This window comes from Bos grunniens, chromosome 4, assembly GCF_055505025.1.
Source record: "Bos grunniens cultivar Pamir isolate PY7600 chromosome 4, Bosgru_T2T1.0, whole genome shotgun sequence".
NCBI classification, from domain to species: Eukaryota; Metazoa; Chordata; class Mammalia; order Artiodactyla; family Bovidae; genus Bos; species Bos grunniens.
Genome location: NC_141168.1, coordinates 110,237,201 through 110,260,036, shown reverse-complemented (window position 1 = coordinate 110,260,036; position 22,836 = coordinate 110,237,201). Strand labels below are relative to the sequence as shown.

General features: G+C 43.5%; 1 protein-coding gene across 6 annotated transcripts in view; it reads right to left on the bottom strand.

Annotated features, from left to right (window-relative positions):
- CDK6 (cyclin dependent kinase 6) overlaps positions 1-22,836 on the bottom strand; it is a 251,474-nt gene that overhangs the window by 129,157 nt on the left and 99,481 nt on the right. For all 6 annotated transcript variants that reach the window (XM_086397894.1, XM_086397898.1, XM_086397895.1 and 3 more), the window contains exon 4: positions 4,414-4,581. In XM_086397894.1, the coding sequence (XP_086254020.1) occupies positions 4,414-4,581 (168 nt within the window). The remainder of the gene's footprint in view (positions 1-4,413; positions 4,582-22,836) is intronic.

Sequence of the window (22,836 nt, the reverse complement as noted above, 5' to 3'; positions counted from 1 at the left end):
AAAATAATTATTGCTAAGAAATCCTGCCTTCTGCAGCACATAATGTTTTTGAAATAGTAACATCACAGATCACCAAAACAAATATTCAATTTAAGACTGAAACAGCTGGAAATATTGCCAGAGTTACAAAAAAGTGACACAGAGACATTAACTGAACAAACGCTGTTGGAAAACGGTGCTATGATGCAGGATCACCACAAAGCGCCCATTTGTAAAACATGCAACATCTGCTAAACGCAATAGAGCGAGGCGAATAAAATGAGGTATGCCTGTATTCTTGAAATCCATCTGCCACAAGATTATATATAACCGCATGGGGCATGATTTGTACAGGTCCCTTACGTACAATGGAAAGAAGCTCCCTTGGACCTGTTCTCTGGTTTTCCACAAATGTAGTTATTTCATTACAGGTCGCAGAATTTGATTTTCAGGGTTTCAGAAACAGTTCTTCACCAGGCTCTGAGTATAATGGGCCCCACTTCTCTTCACCTTCCCAGCTCCTCCCTGCAGAACAAGAGGCCTCATGTACGTGCTTACGGCCACCCCCCTCTGCATGTCCCCATCCTGCCCAACGTCTGCAAGCTACTGCCCCTTAGGCGTGTGGCGAGCACACAGGTGGCCCGATGTGCTTTTAGGAAGAAGAGAAGAGCTTGTGCGATTCCCATTCGGTCAGGGAACTCCAAAGCCTTGCGTTTAGCTGGCTGAGCGTGGGGGTCTCAGACTCTGAGAGGTATCTGGATTCTGTCCTCATCAAGAGAGGCGTGGCTAGAGCAGGGCCAGTGCTGGCTCCTCCAAATTGTGAAACCCAGGCCACAGGACCCTCCTGCCTGGTTCTAAGGTCTTCACTGTAGCCATCCACATGTTGATTCTGTACAATTTACAGAAACAAGTATAAACCACTTTTCCCTTTGAGGTTACATGTACATACCTGATTGTATACTGAATAGCAAAACCCCAATTCTTCCTAAGACACCTTTGTGTCATGGGGAAGGCACCCAGTTTAGGGCACTTAATTGTTGTTGAGTTACTAAGTCGTGTCTGACTCTGCAACCCCTTGGACTGTAGCCCACCACGCTCCTTCCTCTGTCCATGGGATTTCCCAGGCAAGAATACTGAAGTGGGTTGCCATTTCCATCTCCAGGGGACCCTTCCTGACCCAAGAATTGAATTCGAGTCTCCTGCATTGGCAGGCGGATTCTTTACCACTGAACCACCAGGGAAGCCCTAAAGGCACATAAGCCTCCTCCTTATCAGATGAAGACAAGCCAAACCAGATCGTTTGCCCCTATGTTACACCAACTTCAGCCACAACTAGAGTCTAGACTTATGACTGTCCTAAATTAATTTCTACCCCAAAGGCCCACTCCTTTAAGGAACTTACAGCTTGATAAACAAAATCCCTAAATAATTACAAACAAGACAGAAAAGTCTTACAAAAGGCATTAATGTTTCTCTGGAAATAATGCGGGAGGAAGGTGGGATTAATTGCTGCGGGGGGTACCAAAAGGGGAAATCTGAGTCCGGCTTTGGAACAGAAGTAGTGTATTAGTGTTTCTCATGGTTGTAAAATGTCAGTTTCCAATCAGTTAACTTGAAATTTCTTTAACATTCCACAAATCAAGTTGATTCCCAGTTCCTGTATGACATAACCCACTAAAATATGCGTATTTCCAGGAAGTGGAATGTAGTCTTTTTCTCTTTGAGAAATGCAAAAAAAACACAAACAAACAAACAAAAAAACCCCAAAATACCAGTTCATTCTGAAAAAAACAATTCCAAGTCTAGTGTCACCATGTGTATGCAAACCAATGTATCACTACAGAAATGGATTTTCCCTTAAAAAGAAAAATATCGAACAGTGGGAAAAAATTTAATGCAGCATTCTACAGGAATCATACTCTTTATTCTTAACATTAAATTTCAGCTACTACTGTTTCAAGTAAAATCTCAATTTGTTCCAGTGTCTTTTCTGATTGCTAAACCTTTTTAGTTCATGTCACATAAGAATTATTTTATGTCACATAAAAAGTATACAGTACAAGCTAGATACTGAAAAATCAGGTATTTATGACTGCCTTTCCCCTTTTCTGTACGAAATCATTTGTCTCCATTTTCCTGTCTGAACATATCAACTTTCAGGGAGAATGGAATGTTAATTGGTGTTACGCACAAGCTGGGCTATCATTCCTCAAATTTAAGAAGAAGAAAAAAAAAAAATCAAAACAAACCCAACTGGGTTTCCTGTTTTTATTTACGGTTTTCAGTGCCCCGTTGAGGGGGGATTAAAATAAAGTGGCTCAGTTATGGCTCATCCTTCCTTCAATTAATCTACCCTAGGAGACCAGTTCCTTCTATCATCTGTCCAGATCGCAAAGCCTATTCAAGCTTCTCCCCAGGGCCCCGAAACAACATACAAAACTACTTCCTAGGGAAGCCGCAGCCACCTCACCCTTCCCACTGGGCAAACACACAGACTCAGCCCTTTGTGGTGCGATTATATAAGCATACAAGGGCTCCCTTGACACCACCCAAATCGGAGATGTGTCCTTTAAACACCATTTTGTGCCCACTCTTCTCAAAAGTGACAGTGTGTGTTGGGCCAACAGGAAACAAGAATGCTTCTCTCTCAACAGTGGTGACGCATTCAAAGGAATCTTCTGTAAAAAAAAACTCTCTTGCCCTAGGTACAGTGTAGAACACTGGGAACCACGCGATCTGACATGTACCAGGTTCCAGCATCTGTATTTCGGGGATGAGGAAGCAGAATACTTTTGCAAATTGAGTGTTTTTTTATAAGGCAAGTTCTCTCCGAGAATTTCCAACTCCCCTCCTGAATGTCTACTTCTCAGCTGGGGCATTACTGGAATTTGTGGAGGCAATTCTTTGTTAAGCAGAATATTAGCCACCTTGCAGCTGCCTCCACCCCCCAAGTTGTTATGATGACCAAAGATGCTGTCATACATTTCTCAACCACGTTTCCCCTCCCCCCCTCCCTCCAGCGCCACCCTTGACTGAGAAACACTTTGAGGCTAAAAGACGGACGATACAGTAATATACATGTTTCAATGCTATTCTCTCAAATCATCCCACCCTCACCTTCTCCCACAGAGTCCAAAAGAGACTTTATATCTGCATTTCTTTTGCTGTCTCGCATATAGGGTCGTCGTGACCATCTTGAAACATGTATGTTACCATATGTGAAATAGATCACCAGTCCAAGTTTGATGCATGAAATGGGGCACTCAAAGCTGGTGCACTGGGACAACCCAGAGGGATGGGATGGGGAGGGAGGTGGGAGGGGGATTCAGGACGGGGGACACATGCACACCCATGGCCGATTCATGTCAATATACGGCAAAAACCACCACAATACTGTGCAGTTATTAGCCTCCAATTAAAATAAATTAATTCATTTAAAAAAAGATGGATAATACGTAGACAATGGCCTATTGACTCATGAAGATTCTTTTACTTAAGGCTTAATCTAAAGCTTTAGGGGCAATGTTAGTAGAGTTCATGGAATCAAAAGGATTCTCCGAGTCCACATCCAAACGTCCATGTCCTGCCCCGAATACATAGCCCAGCAAAGGGACATTCCCTGGCTTTAAAAAAAAAAAAAATCTATGCATGAATTCACTGTATGTAAAACAGGCCCTTCAAAGACAAGGATTTATTAGTGCTTACTTCCAGACTCCTGTTGTATATTTTGGGTGCATTTTCACCAAAATTCATCTCGGAAACAATGAACTACATTAGGAGAAACAGAAGCTAACCAAAGTCAGCGGATTATGGTTTTATGAGACAAAAAACCCAGATTACAACTGTCCTTCTTCGCCAAAATAGAGCCTGTGGGTCTGCGCTTGTGTTTTGGCTTGGAGGAAGGCGTCCCGTGGAGGGGTGGTGCTGCCTGTTCCTGGATCACCCAAGTTCACCGTGAATTCAATCTCTTCTTCACAGTCGACACCACAGCCTCACAGGAGTGCTTTCGCACACGTGTGCAGGTACCTGACTGTTTCTCAGGCTAGGATAGGGATATGTTCTTGGTGCTGTCTTCTCCCTGACCTCGAGCTGTGTCTCCCCAGACACGACATATGCAGCTCTGAAAACAGTGGTTATGGCAAAAAGCCATATGGCAAAACCATTGGGAAACTTGTAACTGATTCCTTTCTAGTGGCTAAGAAGCAACGGTCTATTTCTGCAATGGGTTCTGTCCACAACAAGCCCAGCCCGGATGTGTCTGCAGTGGTAAGCAGAACACTCTCTTCCTACAGCCCGCCATATAAAAAGTGCAAAGACATTCTGTCCACAAACTGACCACGGGCAGTAATAACATTAGGGGCCTGGAATGGGGGCAGTCTGTCATTCCAAAGAGGAAAATGAAGTTGAAGGAAAGAACAGTGCTTTCTCACTCACCACTGAGGTAAGAGCCATCTGAAAACTGTAGATGCGAGCAAGGCCGAAGTCAGCCAGCTTTATTTGTCCACTGCTGGTCACCAGAATGTTCTGTGGTTTTAGATCACGATGCACCACTCGGTGAGAATGAAGAAAGTCCAGGCCTCGGAGAAGCTGAAACATCATATCCTAAATAAAACCAAGAAACAAAATCAATCATTTGCCAAAAGAGAAATTCAACATGCTGAATTCTCAGTACTTAGAATAGTATTTGGCACATATAAAGCATTTGATAAACACCTGCTGAATGAATGAATGTGTCTCCCTTTCTACCGCTCCACTCTCCCATGCTCAACATTACTACAAAAAGTGCCACTCTCCACCCATATTTTATTAATGAAAGGATGATTTAAAAAATAATTTCAGGGACTTCCCTGGCGGTCCAGTGGCTAAGACTGTACTCCCAGTGCAGGGAGCTCAGGTTTGATCCCTGGTCAGGGAACTAGATCCCACATGCCACAATTAAAAAGTTCAAATGCCTCAACTAAAGATCCCATGTGCTGCAACTAAGGCCTGGTGAAGCCAAAAAAAAAAAAAGTTCCAGATGACATAGGAAATATTCTGGAAGGATACATACCAAACTGGTGTCCAGGGTTAATGGCGGGGAGAGAAAGTAGTTGGCGAGAGAGGGACATTTTTCACTTCACATACTTTTATATGATTTAACACATGATTTCAACAATTAAAATCCAGTAAACGATGATAACAGCAATGGTAGTTCTTAATATTTTTATAGCACCTATTATTCAGCAGTCACTATGTGTCAAGTCCTGCTTTAGTAATTCACTTAATCCATACCACAACACTGAGGTAAATAATATTATCAACCCATTTCACAGGTCAAGAAGCTGATACATAGTAGGTGTATGTAATCAGCCCGAAGTAACACCACTAGCAAAAAAAAAAACCAGAGTGTTGATTTGAACCAGAGTCCAGGAAAACTGGATTCTAACTCCCAAGGCACTCCTTTATTAGATCAAAGATCATACGAGTATGGAAAACCAGGTAAGCAGTTTTACCTCACCAAGCCTCACTTTTTCTGTCCATAAAAACAGGAAAGTGACAAAACCTGCAGCACAGGATCACTGCTCGTAAAGCATCCACCGCAGTGAGCACTTGCTGCTGACAGAGTCAGGCAGCACGGAGGCATCTGGACCAACGTCGCACCTTCTTCTCATTTTAGAACTTACAAAAGCAGGTACAATGTTTTAAACTCAGAGGCAGTGTCGGATGGCAGGAATTTAAGATAGTGAACGTGATATGACCCTTGGAAATCTGGAGGCTCACAAGACTGACCTACCCCACGTAACACTGTGAGAATGCGGTAAAGGGAGGATGGAATTAATTAGGCTCTTGTAAGGGCTAGAAAAATGCTTAGGCAGCATCAGGGGCTTCAGAGCCGGGAGGGGCAGTGAGCACACACTTGTTCATCAGTTGGGCTCTATTTGGTTACTGGCTTATAGTTCTGATATTTTCTTCAGGGGAGTTCTACCTTCCTGGCTTATTCTAAACCAAAGCCTGAGTTTTCCACCTACAAAAAGGAGAAAATGGGGCTTACTTTTCATAATACGAGATTTAAACGAAGTAATGCATGTGAAGAGGTTGTGTAGTTTGCAGGAAACAAATGATCATCGGTGAAGTGTCTCGTTTCCTAGGGGAGACCGAGTCAGAAATGACCAGAGGAAACGTGGCCACTGTCACAAGGCCAGTGGACAAAGCACCAAGTGGGGATGACACAGGTGAACTGGAATTCTTTCTGAGCGCCACCTAAACGGGCCTGATGAACTGGCCGGGGTCACCTTCTAAGTTTCCAAAGACGAAAAGATCAGACCGCACTGCTGAGGGACAGTGGTCCAGGACTTAAGAACCACTGAGGGTAAAGCAACTTGCAACGAATAAACGAGAGTGTGAAAGTGAAGCACAAAATGTTAATGAAAGCAATCTTCTGTGGCACACAAGTCGTTATTGGAAACACATGCACACGACTTGCAAGGAGTGGATTTTAAACAGCATGACTAACCTAAAGTAATGCCATCCTGGCTTGCCATCTTTAGCTTCTTATACACTAAGCACCAACCCTTTCAAACAGTACCAAGAATAAATGGCTTGATTCATGTTTCAGTGTTCAAACAGTGTAAGCAGCCAATGAGTAGAATAAATACGTAAAAATCTGAACCAAGTAATTACTAACAAGGCCCATCGAATTTATATGTTGGAGAAGGCAATGGCACCCCACTCCAGTACTCTTGCCTGGAAAATCCCATGGATGGAGGAGCCTGGTAGGCTGAAGTCCATGGGGTCGCTAAGAGTCGGACATGACTGAGCGACTTCACTTTCACTTTTCACTTTCATGCATTGGAGAAGGAAATGGCAACCCACTCCAGTGTTCTTGCCTGAAGAATTCCAGGGACGGGGGAGCCTGGTGGGCCGCTGTGTATGGGGTCGCACAGAGTTGGACACGACTGAAGCGACTTAGCAGCAGCAGCAGCAAATTTATATGTTGGAGAAGACTCTTGAGAGTCCCTTGGACTTCAAGGAGATCCAACCAGTCCATACTAAAGGAGATCAGTCCTGGGTGTTCATTGGAAAGACTGATGTTGAAGCTGAAACTCCAATACTTTGGCCACCTGATTCGAAGAGCTGACTCATTTGAAAAGACCCTGATGTTGGGAAAGATTGAGGGCAGGAGAAGGAGATGATAAGGGATGAGATGGTTGGATGGCTTTACCGACTCCATGGACATGGGTGTGGGTAGACTCCGGCAGTTGATGATGGACAGGGAGGCCTGGTGTGCTGCGGTCCATGGGGTTGCAAAGAGTCAGACACAACTGAGTGACTGAACTGAAATGAAATTTATAAAAAGCCTGAACTGTGTGCTGCGCTTAGTCACTCCGTCATGTCCGACTCTGCAGCTCTACGGACTGCAGCCCACCAGTCTCCTCTGTCCATGGGGATTCTCCAGGCAAGAATACTGGAGTGGGTTGCCAAGCCCTCCTCCAAGGAGATCTTCCCAGCCCAGGGATTGAACCCAGGTCTCCCACATTGGAGGCGGATTCTTTACTGACTGAGCCACCTAAGTTTAAATACATGTATACTGCTTTCATTTGTGTATTTATACAGCCCTGGTGGCTCAGCCGGTAAAGAATCCGCCTGCAGCACAGAAGACCCCGGTTTGACTCCTGGATTGTGAAGATCCCCTGGAGAAGGAAACAGCTGCCCACTCTAGTATTCTGGCCTGGAGAATTCCAGGACTATATAGTCCATGAGGTCACAAAGAGTCAGACACGACTAAGAGACTTTCACTTCACAGCACATACTATATTTTTCTTAGTTATAAAATTGGTCCATGCTTAATGCATGTAGAAATATTTTTTAAAAATTCATTAAAAGTCCAGAGGAAGAAAAAAATCATGCAAAACACCACCACTCAGAAAACAGAGAAAACTCTACTGTTAAATAACTTTGTCTTTCATGTCTTTTAAACAGATACTGGTATATCTGCAGATGTAAATATATTATAATTCTATTTAATACTGAAGCATTATATATAAAATATATCATATATACTACATATCAATATATATAACATTAATATAGAAATATAACACATTTTAAAATAGAAATTGTTATTATTCAGTACACATTTTATAGTTGCTTTATAAAGATTTAACAATTCATTTTGAATATTTTGCCACTTCAACAAAATTCCTCTAAAATCTAACTCTTTTATACAATATGATTTTTAGTGGCTGCATAGTTTTCCTTCTATGCCATAATCACTATTATTTGGTTTTAGGTTGTGTTATTTTGCTACTTATTCTAAGAGTGTAGGTCTCCTCTATTTAAAGGCAAATGTAGATAAAAATGACTTGTTAACATCATACGAAAGCACAGTTTAGGCAGTGAGAACACGTACACTGGTCTAACGTTTGATTCCATGTAAATGACACCTATGTATAAAGAGTTGGTTCTATGTAAGAATCACCACTCTTTAGATTTTATCAGGCTACTTAATTTTTTTTGGTTAGCAAACTGGGTTTTCTTTTAAACCCAAAACATCCAGCTACAATTACAGTTTCGAACTAGCGAACTTTGAGTTAATGATTTTTTTTTTTTTAATTGCCAAAAATCTTGTTTCCTTCACTAATTCCAATGCATCGATGCACTGGAGCATGACAGACTTGCAACTCTGGTCACAAATAAGAATAAGAACTCTGGTCCCAATTTCTGAGAATTATATGAATGAATGAACTGTAACACTAAACAAAGAAAGGAAAAAAAACACCTTTCCTTCAGCATCGCAAGTGCTTTGATCAAAGACATCTGAAAGGACTCTCTACTTAGGCTTATTATCTGTTCCATCTCAATTTATAGTATCGTGAGACATACTTTTAAATTAGCTCCTCAAGATTTTAATCTAAATTAATCTGTCTTATACAAGACTCAAATATTTCACAGTAATCCCAGTGATGCAATGCAATGAGACTACGGATACTGCCAATTAAGTTAAACACAGGTTTAAAGCCTTTTAATGTTACAGTGCCCAGTTCTGGCATAAAAGGTTTGAATGTCTAGTCCCACTGACGATAAACAGTCACTGGGGGCCCCCATTCTGTCTTTCTGAAACATGTGACGTGGGCGCCTGTTTCAACAGGACACCATCCTGGAATGAAGTCTGGCTCCTAGAGACTTCAGATGGGGTTTCGTCCTTGGCAACTCCCTTAAAAAGACTCTGGACTTCAGTCTGAACACCAGAAGTCTTCAAAGCCTTGCAACAACCATTAGTTTCTCTTAGGCGTTCTAGAGCTCTAATTCTCTTATTTCTTGAAAACAAGCAAACTGAAAATCTACCTCAAGCTTTTTTAATGGGAAAAAGTTTTATCATTGGGTCTTTTTTTCCCAGCGGTGAAAAATGTAGTTTCAAAAGACACTTAAAACACCAACTTATATACCATAAAGTAAATCACAGAAATGACAGCTCTCAATAGACAATTCTGGACTTTTGGATAGATCTACTTAAACCTAAGCAATGTATTCACACCCTCGGGTTTCAGCAACAAAAATACGTCAGTAGTTCATTGATTTAAACAGTTAAGACATATACAGCTTGTACAAAGTTAATTACTTTTTTCTCCTATTCTAAACCCCAGTCTTTTCAAATTTGTTATCCACGTTTTAACAGAGGTGTCTTTATAAACGATTTGTTGTTTCGTACAAAGATCTATCTAGTTTGTTTCTTACGAAGGATGTTAGAGGAATCGCACAGACCAACACAACAAAGGTTTTTGTGTTTTTTTTTTTTTAACAACACTAAACCAATAACATGTTGACTTGCCTGCAGTGCAGGAGAGTCGGGTTCAACTCGTGGTTCGGGAAGATCCCCTGGAGGAGGGCACGGCAACCCACTCCAGTATCCTTGCCTAGGAGATTCCAGGGACAGAGGAGCCTGGCGGGCCACAGAGAGGCAGACCCGACTGAGCGACTAACACCACACACTACACTACAATTATAAGAACAGACTTAGACCCCATGACGACAAAATCATAAAGCAGAGGACTATCGTCAACGCAGAGGGCCAGTCTCAGGATCTCTTTTTCCTCTTTTTGTTGATTACAAGTATATATATTGTTAAGCTATATATATTGTGGTATATATATTATGGTATAAGTATATATATTGTGGTAAGCTATACATAAAATTTCCCACCTTAACCAATGTCAAGTGTATAGTTTAGTAGTAAGTATATTCAAACTGCTGTATAACCAATCTCCTGAACTTATCTATCTTGCAAAACTCAAACTCTACTCTATACCCACTAAACAACTCTTTATTGCTCCCTTCCTCCCAGACCCTGGCAACCACTCCTCTACTCTCTGTTTCCACGAATCCGGCCACTCTAGATACCTCATGTAAGTGGCATCATAACGTATTTGTTCTTGTGACTGGCTTATTTCATTTAGTGTAATGTCTTCAAAGTTCATCCGTGTTGTAGCGTGCGTCAGAGTTTCCTTCCTTTTAAAGCTGAATAATATTCCACTGTCTGGATTGATGACATTTTGCTTATCCATTCATATGCTGAAGGATGAACTTGTATTATTTTGGTTGCTGTAAGAATATGCTACGAATGTAGGTATATAAATGTAAGTATCTCTTTGTGACCCTGCTTTCAATAATTTCGGGTATACAGGCCCACAAGTGGACTGCTGAGTCTAGTCCCAGGATCACAGTTCTCCTGTAAAATGTGGTACAATATTACTGCATAAGCAATGAAGCCATGGGTAACAAAGGCTAGTCCTGGGCAGTCTATCAGGTGGCTTCATTCACTCACAGGCGATCTCTCTCACTCCTTCCACTTCTGTGCTTAAGCAGAATCTGCCTGAAGTCACTGTATGAAGCTTGGTGTACGTCGACACTGTACCCTACTTCAAAACCTGAGAGTGGCTTCTCCGGCTTTCACTGATCGAGTCACAGAGTTAACAACGGGCTGCAAACCCTGGGCCTCAGGAGAACCCACAGAATGCTTCACCTCAAATCACAAAGGGCAAAACAAATCCCAAAAAAAAGCAAGAGGAGGGTTAAAGCGGGCTCCTTAAAGCTTCAGATCAGCTGGACAGTAAAACTGGTAAACTGGAAGTAAGGAATAAATGGGAGGCCCTGAAGATTAGCCTCGAGTCATGGGCCGTTGGCTTCCAAGGAGGCGAGATGGCCGAGGAAAGGGACGCCTGGCCTGGGGGTTCTTCAGCAGAAACAAAGGCGAAGCCCCTCACCGCAGCTGCTGGCTCTCCTACTTCCACTGCTTCGAGGCAACTGGATGAAAGCATAGTAAAAGTCATTTCCTGCATAAGTTTTATTAACAAAATACGTATTCTGAAAAGAGCATAAAAAGGAGCTATATATACTATTCAATCCTGGAACTGATGATAATGCTGAGTAAGAAAAGGATCAGTCCCAACTAAGTGGAAATTAGAAAATCGCAACTGATGTTCACCAAACCTGGAAATGTTGTGGGTGTTCGAGGGACAATGCAATGGCTAAACGGACCGTCTAAAAGAAGTAATCATTACCTCATCATGATGGCTATTTCTAACCCACAATGGAAAGTCACTGGGAACTGAAACTGCAGACAGCAATGTCAGGTATAACTTCCTCAGATCGGGATACAAAAATTGACATTGCAAAAATAAGAAAATACAAAGTATAAATGCTTAGGTTGCTGGCTAATGACTCAAAATGGTTTTTGTTCTAGACAAAACAGAGATCACACTGTTTTGTGATCCTTTTAAAATCATTTAACAATATACTGTGGCTATTTCCCCATTTCAAAACATATTCTTCATAATAAAAAAATTTAACAGTATGCTTTTCTTAAAAAGTTTTTTTTTTTTTTAAATTAATTCATTTCACTGTGTTGGGTCTTAGTTGTGTGGGATCTTTCATTGTGGCCCACGGACTCTCTAGTTGTGGCCCACGGGCTCAGGAGTGTGTGGGCTCACCTGCTCAGCAGCACCTAGCATCTTAGTTCCCTGACCAAGGATCGAACCCTACATTGCAAGGTGGATTCTTAACCACCCAACCACCAGGGAAGTCCCCAATAGTATGCTTTTTAATGGCTGCATCTGGACACAATATCTTGTCTTCCTGCATTTTCCTTCTCTCTTCCCTCATCTGAAAACTTGTCTCTCACTCCATACTTGCCTCCTCTCCAAATGAGATACTAAGACACTGCTTTTCCAAAGAGTGAAGCATATGATTGTTTGCCTACGTTGTCGGGTGCCAGTCAGGAAGGACTGATCCCTGGCAGTCATATTCCTTTTTGCTAGGAGTGGATCCAGAGACCCAGTCCTAGCTACTGAGACATATAGGCACATTTCAGAAAGTATTTTTCCCCTAGTAAGACCACTGCAGAAAACTCTCTGCTGTACTGCTTCCTCATCCCCCAGCCCTAACTCTCCACCTGTGCTTGAGGGCATGAACTTGAGACTGTAGCAACCACCTTGACATGGAAAGGGAGATTTCATCTGCACACAGGCAATGACAGAGTGTAATGAGGCAAAGAGTCTGGTCTCTGAGGACATCCCTGAATAGTAGGATGGACTTTGGGGCTGCCCACTGGCCTCGTAGTTAGGGCAATAATGCTCTCGAGTGCGTGCTTGCTAAGTAGCTTGTTGTGTCCAACTCTTTGCAACCCTGTGAACTGGGGCCCGCCAGGCTCCTCTGTCCATGGGATTCTCCAGACAAGAATACTGGAGTGATTTGTCATTCCCTCCTCCAGGGGAATCTTCCCAACCCAGAGACGGGAAACCGAGTCTCCGAAGTCTCCTACACTGGCAGGTGGGTTATTCACCACTAGCGTCACCTGGGCAGCCCAGTAATGCTCTTGAAAGTGAAAGTCGCTCAGTCTCGTCTGACTCTTTGCAACCCCATGGACTATACAGTCCATGGAATTCTCCAGGCCAGAATCCTGGAGTGGGTAGCTGTTTCCTCCTCCAGGGGATCTTCTCAACCCAGGGACTGAATCCAGGTCTCCCACATTGCAGGCAGATTCTTCACCAGCTGAGCTACCAGGGAAGCCCAAAAATTGGCTTTGTGGGATCTTAGTTCCCTGACCAGGGGTTGAACCTGGGTCCCCTGAAGTGGAAGCACAGCGTCCTAACCACTGGACTGCCAGGGAATTCCCCCCAAAATAATGCTCTTACTTCAAGACCTTTCTTCATCAAGTGTTCTACAACTTGCCATCAACTGTTCTTACAACTTGTAAGAACAATTGTAACCTGTTCTATAACTGAAAATTATTCTAACAACTCAAATTATATTAACTAAAACCTGTTAAGGTCACTACCTTTCATTTAACCCCTGCTCCCCAATGAAACACGCCCCCCACCAACTCCCTTAGCTTCAGGAAACTTGGACTTCTTCAAGCCATTCCATTCTGTGTCATCTACACCCATGGCTAAAATCAGGAACATGTTATTACTTAACTTTGATCCTTTTTTTTTTAATTAAAAATTTAAAAGTCACTTTAATTACATTTATTTGAATGTCAAAATACCACTTAAATTCACATAAACGTCTTAGCATAATTAATTAAACGTGGAAAGCAACTTCTTCAAACATCATTCATTAAATCTGTCAATTCCCTCACCTCTTTGGTTCTGAGGTCATTCTATCTCATCCTCTATGCAAAGATTAACCTCAGTTAGCGCAAATGCTGTCTTTCTCAGCTGTTCTACCTGTGCTTCAGAGAGCTGTTAAGTGGGGAAATGGCCACATACGTGTCTACTATTAATACGAAGTCAGTCTCTAACCCTAACGACGACGCTGCTGCCAGGGATCATACAGGTCCCTAGTTACCTCTTGTGGTGTCCCCGTAGGAGAAATTCTCACCGCTGTCCCTCTACTTTATCAGCTCTCTTCCTCTCCAAACACACTAGAGTGCACTCCACTTGAGAGAGAAAAACAGGCCACCAAGGGATGCTACCAACGTCCCGGGCGCAACCCACCCGTTGATGAGCACTGGCAATCTGTCTCCCTCCCTCACCTCCTCGTGGGAAAACCTTCCGGCCTTCCCTGCAGTGTTCCTCTTCTTCCTATGCTCTGAATCGCCTGCATTCCAGCTTCCTCAAGTCCTGCCCTCACTCTACTAACCATTGCCCTTCCTACTGTATCTGGGACTTCCCCTTCTCTTGTCCCTTGACCATGAACAACCAAAGCAACCCCCTTCCTTCCTTGGCCAACGGTCTTCAGGGTGCACACTTTCTCATTCCCCACCCACACCACATCCAAACGGTGAATGGGAACACAATGGCTCTTGCAAGATCACCAATAAGCACTTGACTCGCCACAACCAAGAAGTTCCACTCCTAACTGAGTCCTGCCTCGGCATTTCACATGGGATCCCTCCTTCCTCTTCACTGTTCTTCAAAAAGGAAAGATATTCTAAGTGTCTGATTAGAAGTGTCACGCATATTCACTGTTAAATGTGGAAAAATCAAAACACAAGGGGGAAAAAAGACGTAAGACATGAGATAATAGGAATCTAAACCAGAACACTAAAGAAGAAAAGAGGGGAAAGACAATCCAAGAGACGAATGCAATCTGCTAATGCTTATTTCCAGAGGTCAACTTTACAGAGCCATCTTCTGAGGACTCTGCTACATCTCCCAGTTAGACAATGGGTGTACTTGGGCCTGCTACTTAACGCCTACCTTCCCTTCCCTCGCATCCAGCCTTGGTTTCCTCATCTGTAAAATGGGGATAACACTCTCTTGAGGGCGGCTGTGAGAACGAAAAACACTGAATTTCCTGGCTTGTCCACTGGGTTCAGAACTGATGCCATAGAATCAAGAGAGGACCTGCCATTAGCAGTGGTGTCCAGCAACACCCTAGGTTTAGACTCATCTAGTTTCTCCAGCTGGGACATGAACAATCTCCAACTTTCCAAACAGCCATTCTGGTGGTGGCGCTCAGTTGCTCAGGTGTGTTCGACTCTGGAGCCTGCAGCCCGCTGGGCTCCTCTGCCTATGGGATGTCCCAGGCAAGAATACTGGAGGGAGTTATCATTTCCTTCTCCAGGGGATCCTCCCAATCCAGGGCTCAAAGCCACGTCTCTTGTGTCTCCTGCATTGGCAGGCGGTCTCTTTACCACTCAGCCACCAAGGTCAACAAACACTACCACGTGCATCCTAGAGGATACATCTTTAAAGCAGTTATTACTTTATTTACATCAAGTGTTATGTTGCCTGTTCTTAATTTTGAAAGACTAAAGATTGCTAGCATTTTAGGTCCTGAAGCGTCCTTAGAAATCATCTGTTACTGTTCACTGAATGTTTTGCATGTCCCTTGTTTGTATAAGACCCAACTTTCTAAGGTGGCTTCAGGTTGCCTTTTAGCCTGTTCCTGGGGACTGTTTTCTGTTGACATTCTCTCAAAAGGGTGTTTCCATGAGATAATAACAATATGCTATAAAATGCAATATAGCTTTTTACTCAATCAACATATTTGTTCAGAAGCTACTACTAAGTAGGGAAACACATTCCTAATGGATTTTCTTACATAATTAACTTTGGTTGCTTTCCCAGCTTAAATAAGAATGAGAATTTGTGATATTGTTCCCTTATGTTATGCATTAATGCTGAACTGCGTGCATTTCAATACAGAGAGGCGGAGAGGAGTGAAAAGAACACTTAGCTTCTCTGGGTCCAAAAAATGGTCTTTACAAGGGTTTTTATTATAGGTCATAAAACACTGCTTACCACAATGTACCTCTTCCTTGAAAAAGAGAAGAAATCCCTGCAGTGGTGAGAAGCCGAAAACAACACCCTGAGAGTGTTCGTGCCTCCTTCCCATAAACACATCTGTGTGTGTTATCTGTTCTGGGTCAAGCCGCGTGCACAGCTGTTTAAGGGGGCTCAGAAGAGGCAGCGCTTCAGCAGTTGCTAGTTCGTGTTGTTTTAAGGACTGAGTTTTTAAGCTGGCAGCCTGTTAGGAGAGAGGCGGCAAATGCATCTCCAGGGGAAGGAGGAACAAACGCTCCTGGCTAGTAAGTTCGTCCACGGACAGGAAGAAGAGACTCTGGGTGGTCATATCTAGACACGAAAAGCAGGGAGGCCAAGAGAAAACAGGGGATCTTTAGGCTAGAGGGAACAGAAGAGCATTCGCCACGGCAAAAGTAAACAAAACACCCAGAATCTAACGACTATCTTACTGTACAAAGAATTCAGCAAGTTAGTGTTAAAGTAGCCAATGCAATAGGAATTGTCTAGGGAAAGATGGGTGGCACCAAGGCTAGGAAGCTTAGTCTTGGGAGCAGCCAGGTACTAAGCACAGGTAAATTTTATACAGCAAGTGTTGTTCTGGTTTAAGGATGCCTCTCCCCTAAATGCAGGATCATGGTCTTTTATTTTTTTATTATTATTTTTAGGAAAAAAAAAAAGTAATTGGAGGATAATTGTTTTACACTGTTGTGCTGGTTTCGGCTGTACAACGCAAGGTGGTGATTTAGCCGCTCAGTCGTGTCCAACCCTTGTGACCCCATGGACTGCAGCCCACCAGGCTTCTCTGTCCATGCAATTCTTCAGGCAAGAATACCCAAGTGTTTTGCCATTTCCTTCTCCAGGGGATCTTTCTGACCTATAGATTAAACCCGAATCTCCTGCTTGGCAGGCAGATTCTCTACCACTGAGCCACAACCAAGTGAATCAGCTCTAAGTATGTACATGTCCCCTGCCTCTTGAATCTCATGCCCCCACCCCCAGCCTGCCCCACCCCTCTAAGTCATCAGAGAATGCTATGCCGAGCTCCCTGGGCTATACAGCAACTCCCCAACTTCCCACACTTTACCCAAGGCAGCGCACACACGTCAGTGCTGCGCTGTCAATTCATCCCATTCTCTCCCTCCCTCACTGTGAGGATGCCAGTCTTGAACATACCCCTCTAGTCTTTAAATTTTTTTCCTGGCCCACCTAAAATTCCCAGTTAGCCTTCTGGATCATTCTCTTTCCAGGAACCACAAAAATTATCTTCCACTGATCCTCCAAGGCCTCACCTTAGTAAACACCTGCCCATCCCGACTTCTACGATTAAGACTGGGAACGGTCACCTGTCCTGGTCTCCAATTCCACCTGAGCTTTCAGCACCACCTTCTCTGGGTCTCTGGCAAGCTCCCTTTTGCTGTCCACAACAGTGACCACAAACATGCAGCATTTGTGTGTGTTTCCAGTCATGTGTCTCAAAAGAATCTTAAATTCTAAATTCTGCCTTCACCTCCTCAATTCACTCATTCCTGGCTCCAACAGTTATATTCTGAGCATCCAAAGTCATACTGGCAGATGGGACCTCTCCCCAGAGGGTCAGACATGCTTCCTGCTCAGCTTTTCTAGAATATTCCACACCAACTGATCTCAGTATGTCCTCAGATAGCAACACAGTTTCATCACCGTGATCAAACTTTGCAGTCTGCACTTATCTTAAATACCGGCACCACTGTCCACCCGAATGATCGATCCACAAATTGGACAGACATTTTAGATGCCTTCTCTCCACCCAGCCAGTCCTAGTAATGTGACTCCTAAATTTCCTTTCAAATCCTATCTCTACATTCCTTCTCGAGTTGCCAGTACCTCTTCCCTGTATGACTGCAATGTGTCCCAACACAACCCCTGTCCTTAGATTTAAGCATGCATTTTAAATCTCTCTTCCCCATAATGTTAACTAAATGATATTTCTGAAATGGAAATCTTCTTCGTACAGAAGTCACCTACTGTTCATTAGAAGACAAAGGTAGAACCTGGCTGTTTCCTAAAGCACTTTCATGTCTGATCTTGATCTGCCTCTGGTCGCATTTCCAGCTGTTTCTATGCCCTGAAGATGATTAGCTCTGTGCTATCTTTGCCCGTCTGCAATGCTACTCCCCGTGCCTGGGAAGCCCCTCCACCATCCTGCTCCACAATGCATACATCTTGTCCATCCGATTCTTTGCCATCTGTCTTCCAAGACTTACTTTAAGAAGATCTTGGCCAAGTCCTGAGCAAACCTCCTCACACCCACAGGCTAAGCCTGGCGCCCCCTTCTATCGTCCCATAGCACTCAGGGGTAGTTCTGTTAGGGATTATACCCTCCTTTTCTGTAATCAGGATGTCTTCCTCCCCACACTAGAGCCCCTCGATGCTAAGGAAGAACCTAGAAATGCAAGTGGAGTGAGAAAAACAAAGGAGCATTTTACAGGTGTGTTTTTTAACCCAGGCGCTCCACATACACTATTTCTTTAATTTCACAGCCACCCCTTGAGTAAACTCATAGTCACTACTCTAAGTTTGTGTCCCAGGCCAGCTCTGGAGGCAGGCGCTGTGCTCGGCCGGAGAACCACAGTGCCTGGTCTCACGGCCCTCCTGGTGGAGCAGAAAGGAAGCCGATTCTGGAGGTCAGGGAGGAGCCTCCCACCCAGGGCTGGCTCCACCCGACCAGGCACCCCGCGTGCACGTGGCCGCCTCAGCCGTTCGGTGAACAGTCTGAAGGTAATGAACAAACCATGTTTTGACAATGTGCTATGACCCAGCGATTCCACTTCTAGGAATTCACCCAACAGGACCAACAGCACAGTTCAGAGTAAGTCAATACAAGTGGGTCAATGCTATTTTGTCTGAAAGAGTAAAAAAAAACAACCAAAAAACCCCACTTAAAATGTCTACCAATAAGGGAATAGTTTAATAAATTGTGATGAGTCTACAATGTAATAACAAGCAGCCGTTAGAAAGAACCTGGGTAATTCTAACACGCTAACTAGATAAATTAATAAGTAAAAGAACATGCCTTAGGGTAACACATACAGTTTGATTCACTTTGATAAAAGGAAAAGTGTACGTATCTATGTATGTGTGAACATGTCTGCATTATGGTGGCCAGATCAGACACAGGACACTGGGTTACGGTGCAGTTTCAGATGACCAACAGGTACATTTTTAGTTTAAACATGTCCCTTGCAATATAAAGGACATATTTATATGAACAAATTTTTTGTGGTTTGTTGAAATTCAAATTTAACTGAAAGTCCAGTTCCAGTCCAGTTCAGTCGCTCAGTCGTGTCCGACTCTTTGTGACCCCATGAATCGCAGCACGCCAGGCCTCCCTGTCCATCACCAACTCCTGGAGTTCACTCAGACTCATGTCCATCGAGTTCGTGATGCCATCCAGCCATCTCATCCTCTGTCGTCCCCTTCTTCTCCTGCCCCCAATCCCTCCCAGCATCAGAGTCTTTTCCAATGAGTCAACTCTTCGCACAAGGTGGCCAAAGTATGGAGTTTCAGCTTCAGCATCAGTCCTTCCAATGAACACCCAGGGCTGATCTCCTTTAGGATGGACTGGTTGGATCTCCTTGCAGTCCAAGGGACTCTCAAGAGTCTTCTCCAACACCACAGTTCAAAAGCGTCAGTTCTTCGGTGCTCAGCTTTCTTCACAGTCCAACTCTCACATCCATACATGACCACTGGAAAAACCATAGCCTTGACTAGATGGACCTCTGTTGGCAAAGAAATGTCTCTGCTTTTCAATATGCTATCTAGGTTGGTCATAACCTTCCTTTCAAGGAGTAAGCGTCTTTTAATTTCATGGCTGCAGTCACCATCTGCAGTGATTTTGGAGCCGGCAAAATAAAGTCTGACACTGTTTCCACGGTTTCCCCATCTATTTCCCATGAAGTGATGGGACCAAATGCCATGATCTTAGTTTTCTGAATGTTGAGCTTTAAGTCAACTTTTTCACTCTCCTCTTTCACTTTCATCAAGAGGCTTTTTAGTCCCTCCTCACCTTCTGCCATAAGGGTGGTGTTTCTGCCTATCTGAGGTTACTGATATTTTTCCCGGCAATCTTGATTCCAGCTTGTGCTTCTTCCAGGCCAGTGTTTCTCATGATGTACTCTGCATAGAAGTTAAATAAGCAGGGTGACAATATACAGCCTTGATGTACTCCTTTTCCTATTTGGAACCAGTCTGTTGTTCCATGTCCAGTTCTAACTGTTGCTTCCTGACCTGCATACAAGTTTCTCAAGAGCTAGGTCAGGTGGTCTGGTATTCCCATCTCTTTCAGAATTTTCCACACTTTATTGTGATCCACACAGTCAAAGGCTTTGGCATAGTCAATAAAGCAGTCTTTATCTCGTAAATCTACCAACCCAGCCTGTTTAGTTGCTTCAGTTGCAACCAAGACTGTCGCAACTTCAGACTCTTTGTGACCCTATGGACTGTAGCTCACCAGGTCTCTTTGCGCAGGAGATTCTCCAGGCAAGAATACTGGAATGGGTTGCCATGTCCTCCTACAGGGGAACTTCCTGACCCAGGGATGGAACCATATTTCTTACGTCTCCTGGCAGGTAGGTTCTTTACCACTAGTGCCACCTGGGAAACCACCAACCCCATGTGAACACACATAAAAATGTACAGAAGCCCAGAAGGAGGTACAGGTACAGTTAAAGGGTATAACCTCTGGACGTAGGTGTAAAAAGGAGGAACAAAGAGAGGAGACTTCTGCTTTGTTATGTCAAGTTCTTAAAGTGGTCGAATTATAGGTGTTTTTACTTTTCTGTTCTCTTTTAAAGTTACCAGTTAAAATTACACATACAGATGCATGTAAGCCCCCCCCCCCGCCCCTTTTTAGGTTGCACTGGGTCTGCTGCGGTGTGTGAACTTCCTATTGAGGTAGCTTCTCCTCCTGGGGGCACAGGCTCCAGGGGCTCGGGCTTCAGTGGTTGCAGCACAGCCTCAGCAGTCACGGAGTGTGGCTCTCGATGCCTGGGCTTCAGTACTTGTGGTGCACAGCCTCAGCAGTCACGGAGTGTGGCTCTCGATGCCTGGGCTTCAGTACTTGTGGTGCACAGCCTCAGCAGTCACGGAGTGTGGCTCTCGATGCCTGGGCTTCAGTACTTGTGGTGCAGGAGCTTAGCTGCTCTGCAGCATGTGGAATCTCTCCAGACCAGAGAGAGGACCCGTGTCCCCTGCATTGGCAGGCGGATTCCTATCCACTGTGTTACCAGAAAAATCCCAAATGTCCCTTTTACTAATGACAATTTTTAACTTACTAGCCAGAAATGTTATACTGTTGAAAATAAAAAATTTAGTGTCTCTGATAAAGTTTATGAAACAAGAATAATCCTACAAGGATCATTTATAAAATATACCACAGAAACAAAAATCAGAAAGCTTCAGAATTTTCTAAGAAATGATAGCTCCTTTTCTACTTACAGTTAACAGTGTTGCTTTATGTCTTCAACAGACTACTGCTGCTTAAAAATCATGAGTACAGCTTACTCAGGTGTTTTTTTTAACCTCCACTTCCTTACACAGATCCTACAGAAGAACTGGCGCTCAATAAATAAAAGTTTTACTAATTAAGAGAAAGAGATGGTTCAGAAATACAGTAAAGTAATCCATTTAAGGGAAGAGCTAATGATACGAACAGATTGTCTTTTAGACTCTTATTTAGTCTAACTATTGGAATATTTATCTATTCACATGGCTCTAGTGGTAAAGAACCTGCCTGCCAATGCAGGAAACATAAGAGACACAGGTTCAATCCCTGGGTTGCGAAGATTCCCTGCAGGAGGGTATGGCAACCTACTCCAGTATTCTTGCCTGGAGAATTACATGGACAGAGGTGCCTGACAGGCTGCAGTCCATAGGGTCACAAAGAGTCAGACATGACCGAAATGGCTTAGCACACGCACACTGAAATATTTTATCAACAGAATGAAAGCTAAATCAACAATGCCCTCTTGGAACAACCCCAAACTTTCTTTAGGCTGAGAATCAAAAGCTTAAAAGTTTTCAGGAAAAACAACTAGCATGAAATATCCCAAGTAGCACCCATCATGGGGGCTTCCCTTGTGGCTCAGTGGAAAAAACCTGCTTCCCAGTGCAGAAGACATGGGTTCGGTTGCTGGTTTGGGACATTTCCCTGCAGGAGGGCATGGCAACCCACTCCAGTATTCTTGCCTGGGGAATTCCATGGACAGAGCAGCCTGGTGGGCTACAGTCCACAGGGCCACAAAGAGCTGGACACGACTTGGCAACTAAACAACCACAGCAGACCCGTCACAACCAGACTTCATCTGCCTTGATTATTTCTAGTCTCTGTTTCTTTCCTGTTCTTTGTTGGAATCGGCATACATGATCTTTCAAAATGGTTTCTGAAGTGTTTTAACTGGCCTGTAACGCTGAGAGCCAGTTTCTAGAGAGATTTTAGGGTCACCACAGACTCTGTCAGACCTGTGTCTAACAGTGCTTACTGGTGTTTTCTTACTAGCTTATACTTCAATACAGTTTACTTTTATTTTATATCTATAGTACTTTTAAGAAGGATATGGTATTTGCACCCCCCAGCGCGCGGGCGCGCGTGCACACACACACACGCACGCGCGCACACACACACGCACTGTAGTAAAATGGATAAGCTAAAAAGAATTGCTTTTCATCCTTAAAGTTCATAAAATTCTTCTCTTCTGGCACTGTATTTTCAGTAATTTTTTGGTAGACAAGATGCAGACTGGAAGTGAAAGTTTCTAACAGTTAAAAGCCTAGCTATGAGGCTTCACTACCTGTCCCATCTATTTAGTTCATAGTTAAAAACACTTTATTGGAAACTTAAAATGTGCCAATATTTGAATGCCATATCATGAGTTGTCAAAATAGGCTAAAAAGGCATTAAGCAAAGATTTTGTCTCTGCATTTTTAAAGCGATCAGTAGTGAGAGAGCTCCACTTCTCCCCCATCTATTTGCCATGAAGTGATGGGACAGGATGACATGATGTTAGTTTTCTGAATGTTGAGTTCAGATGGGGAAAAAGTGGAAAGAGTGACAGATTTTTATTTTCCTGGGCTCCAAAATCACTGTGAACGG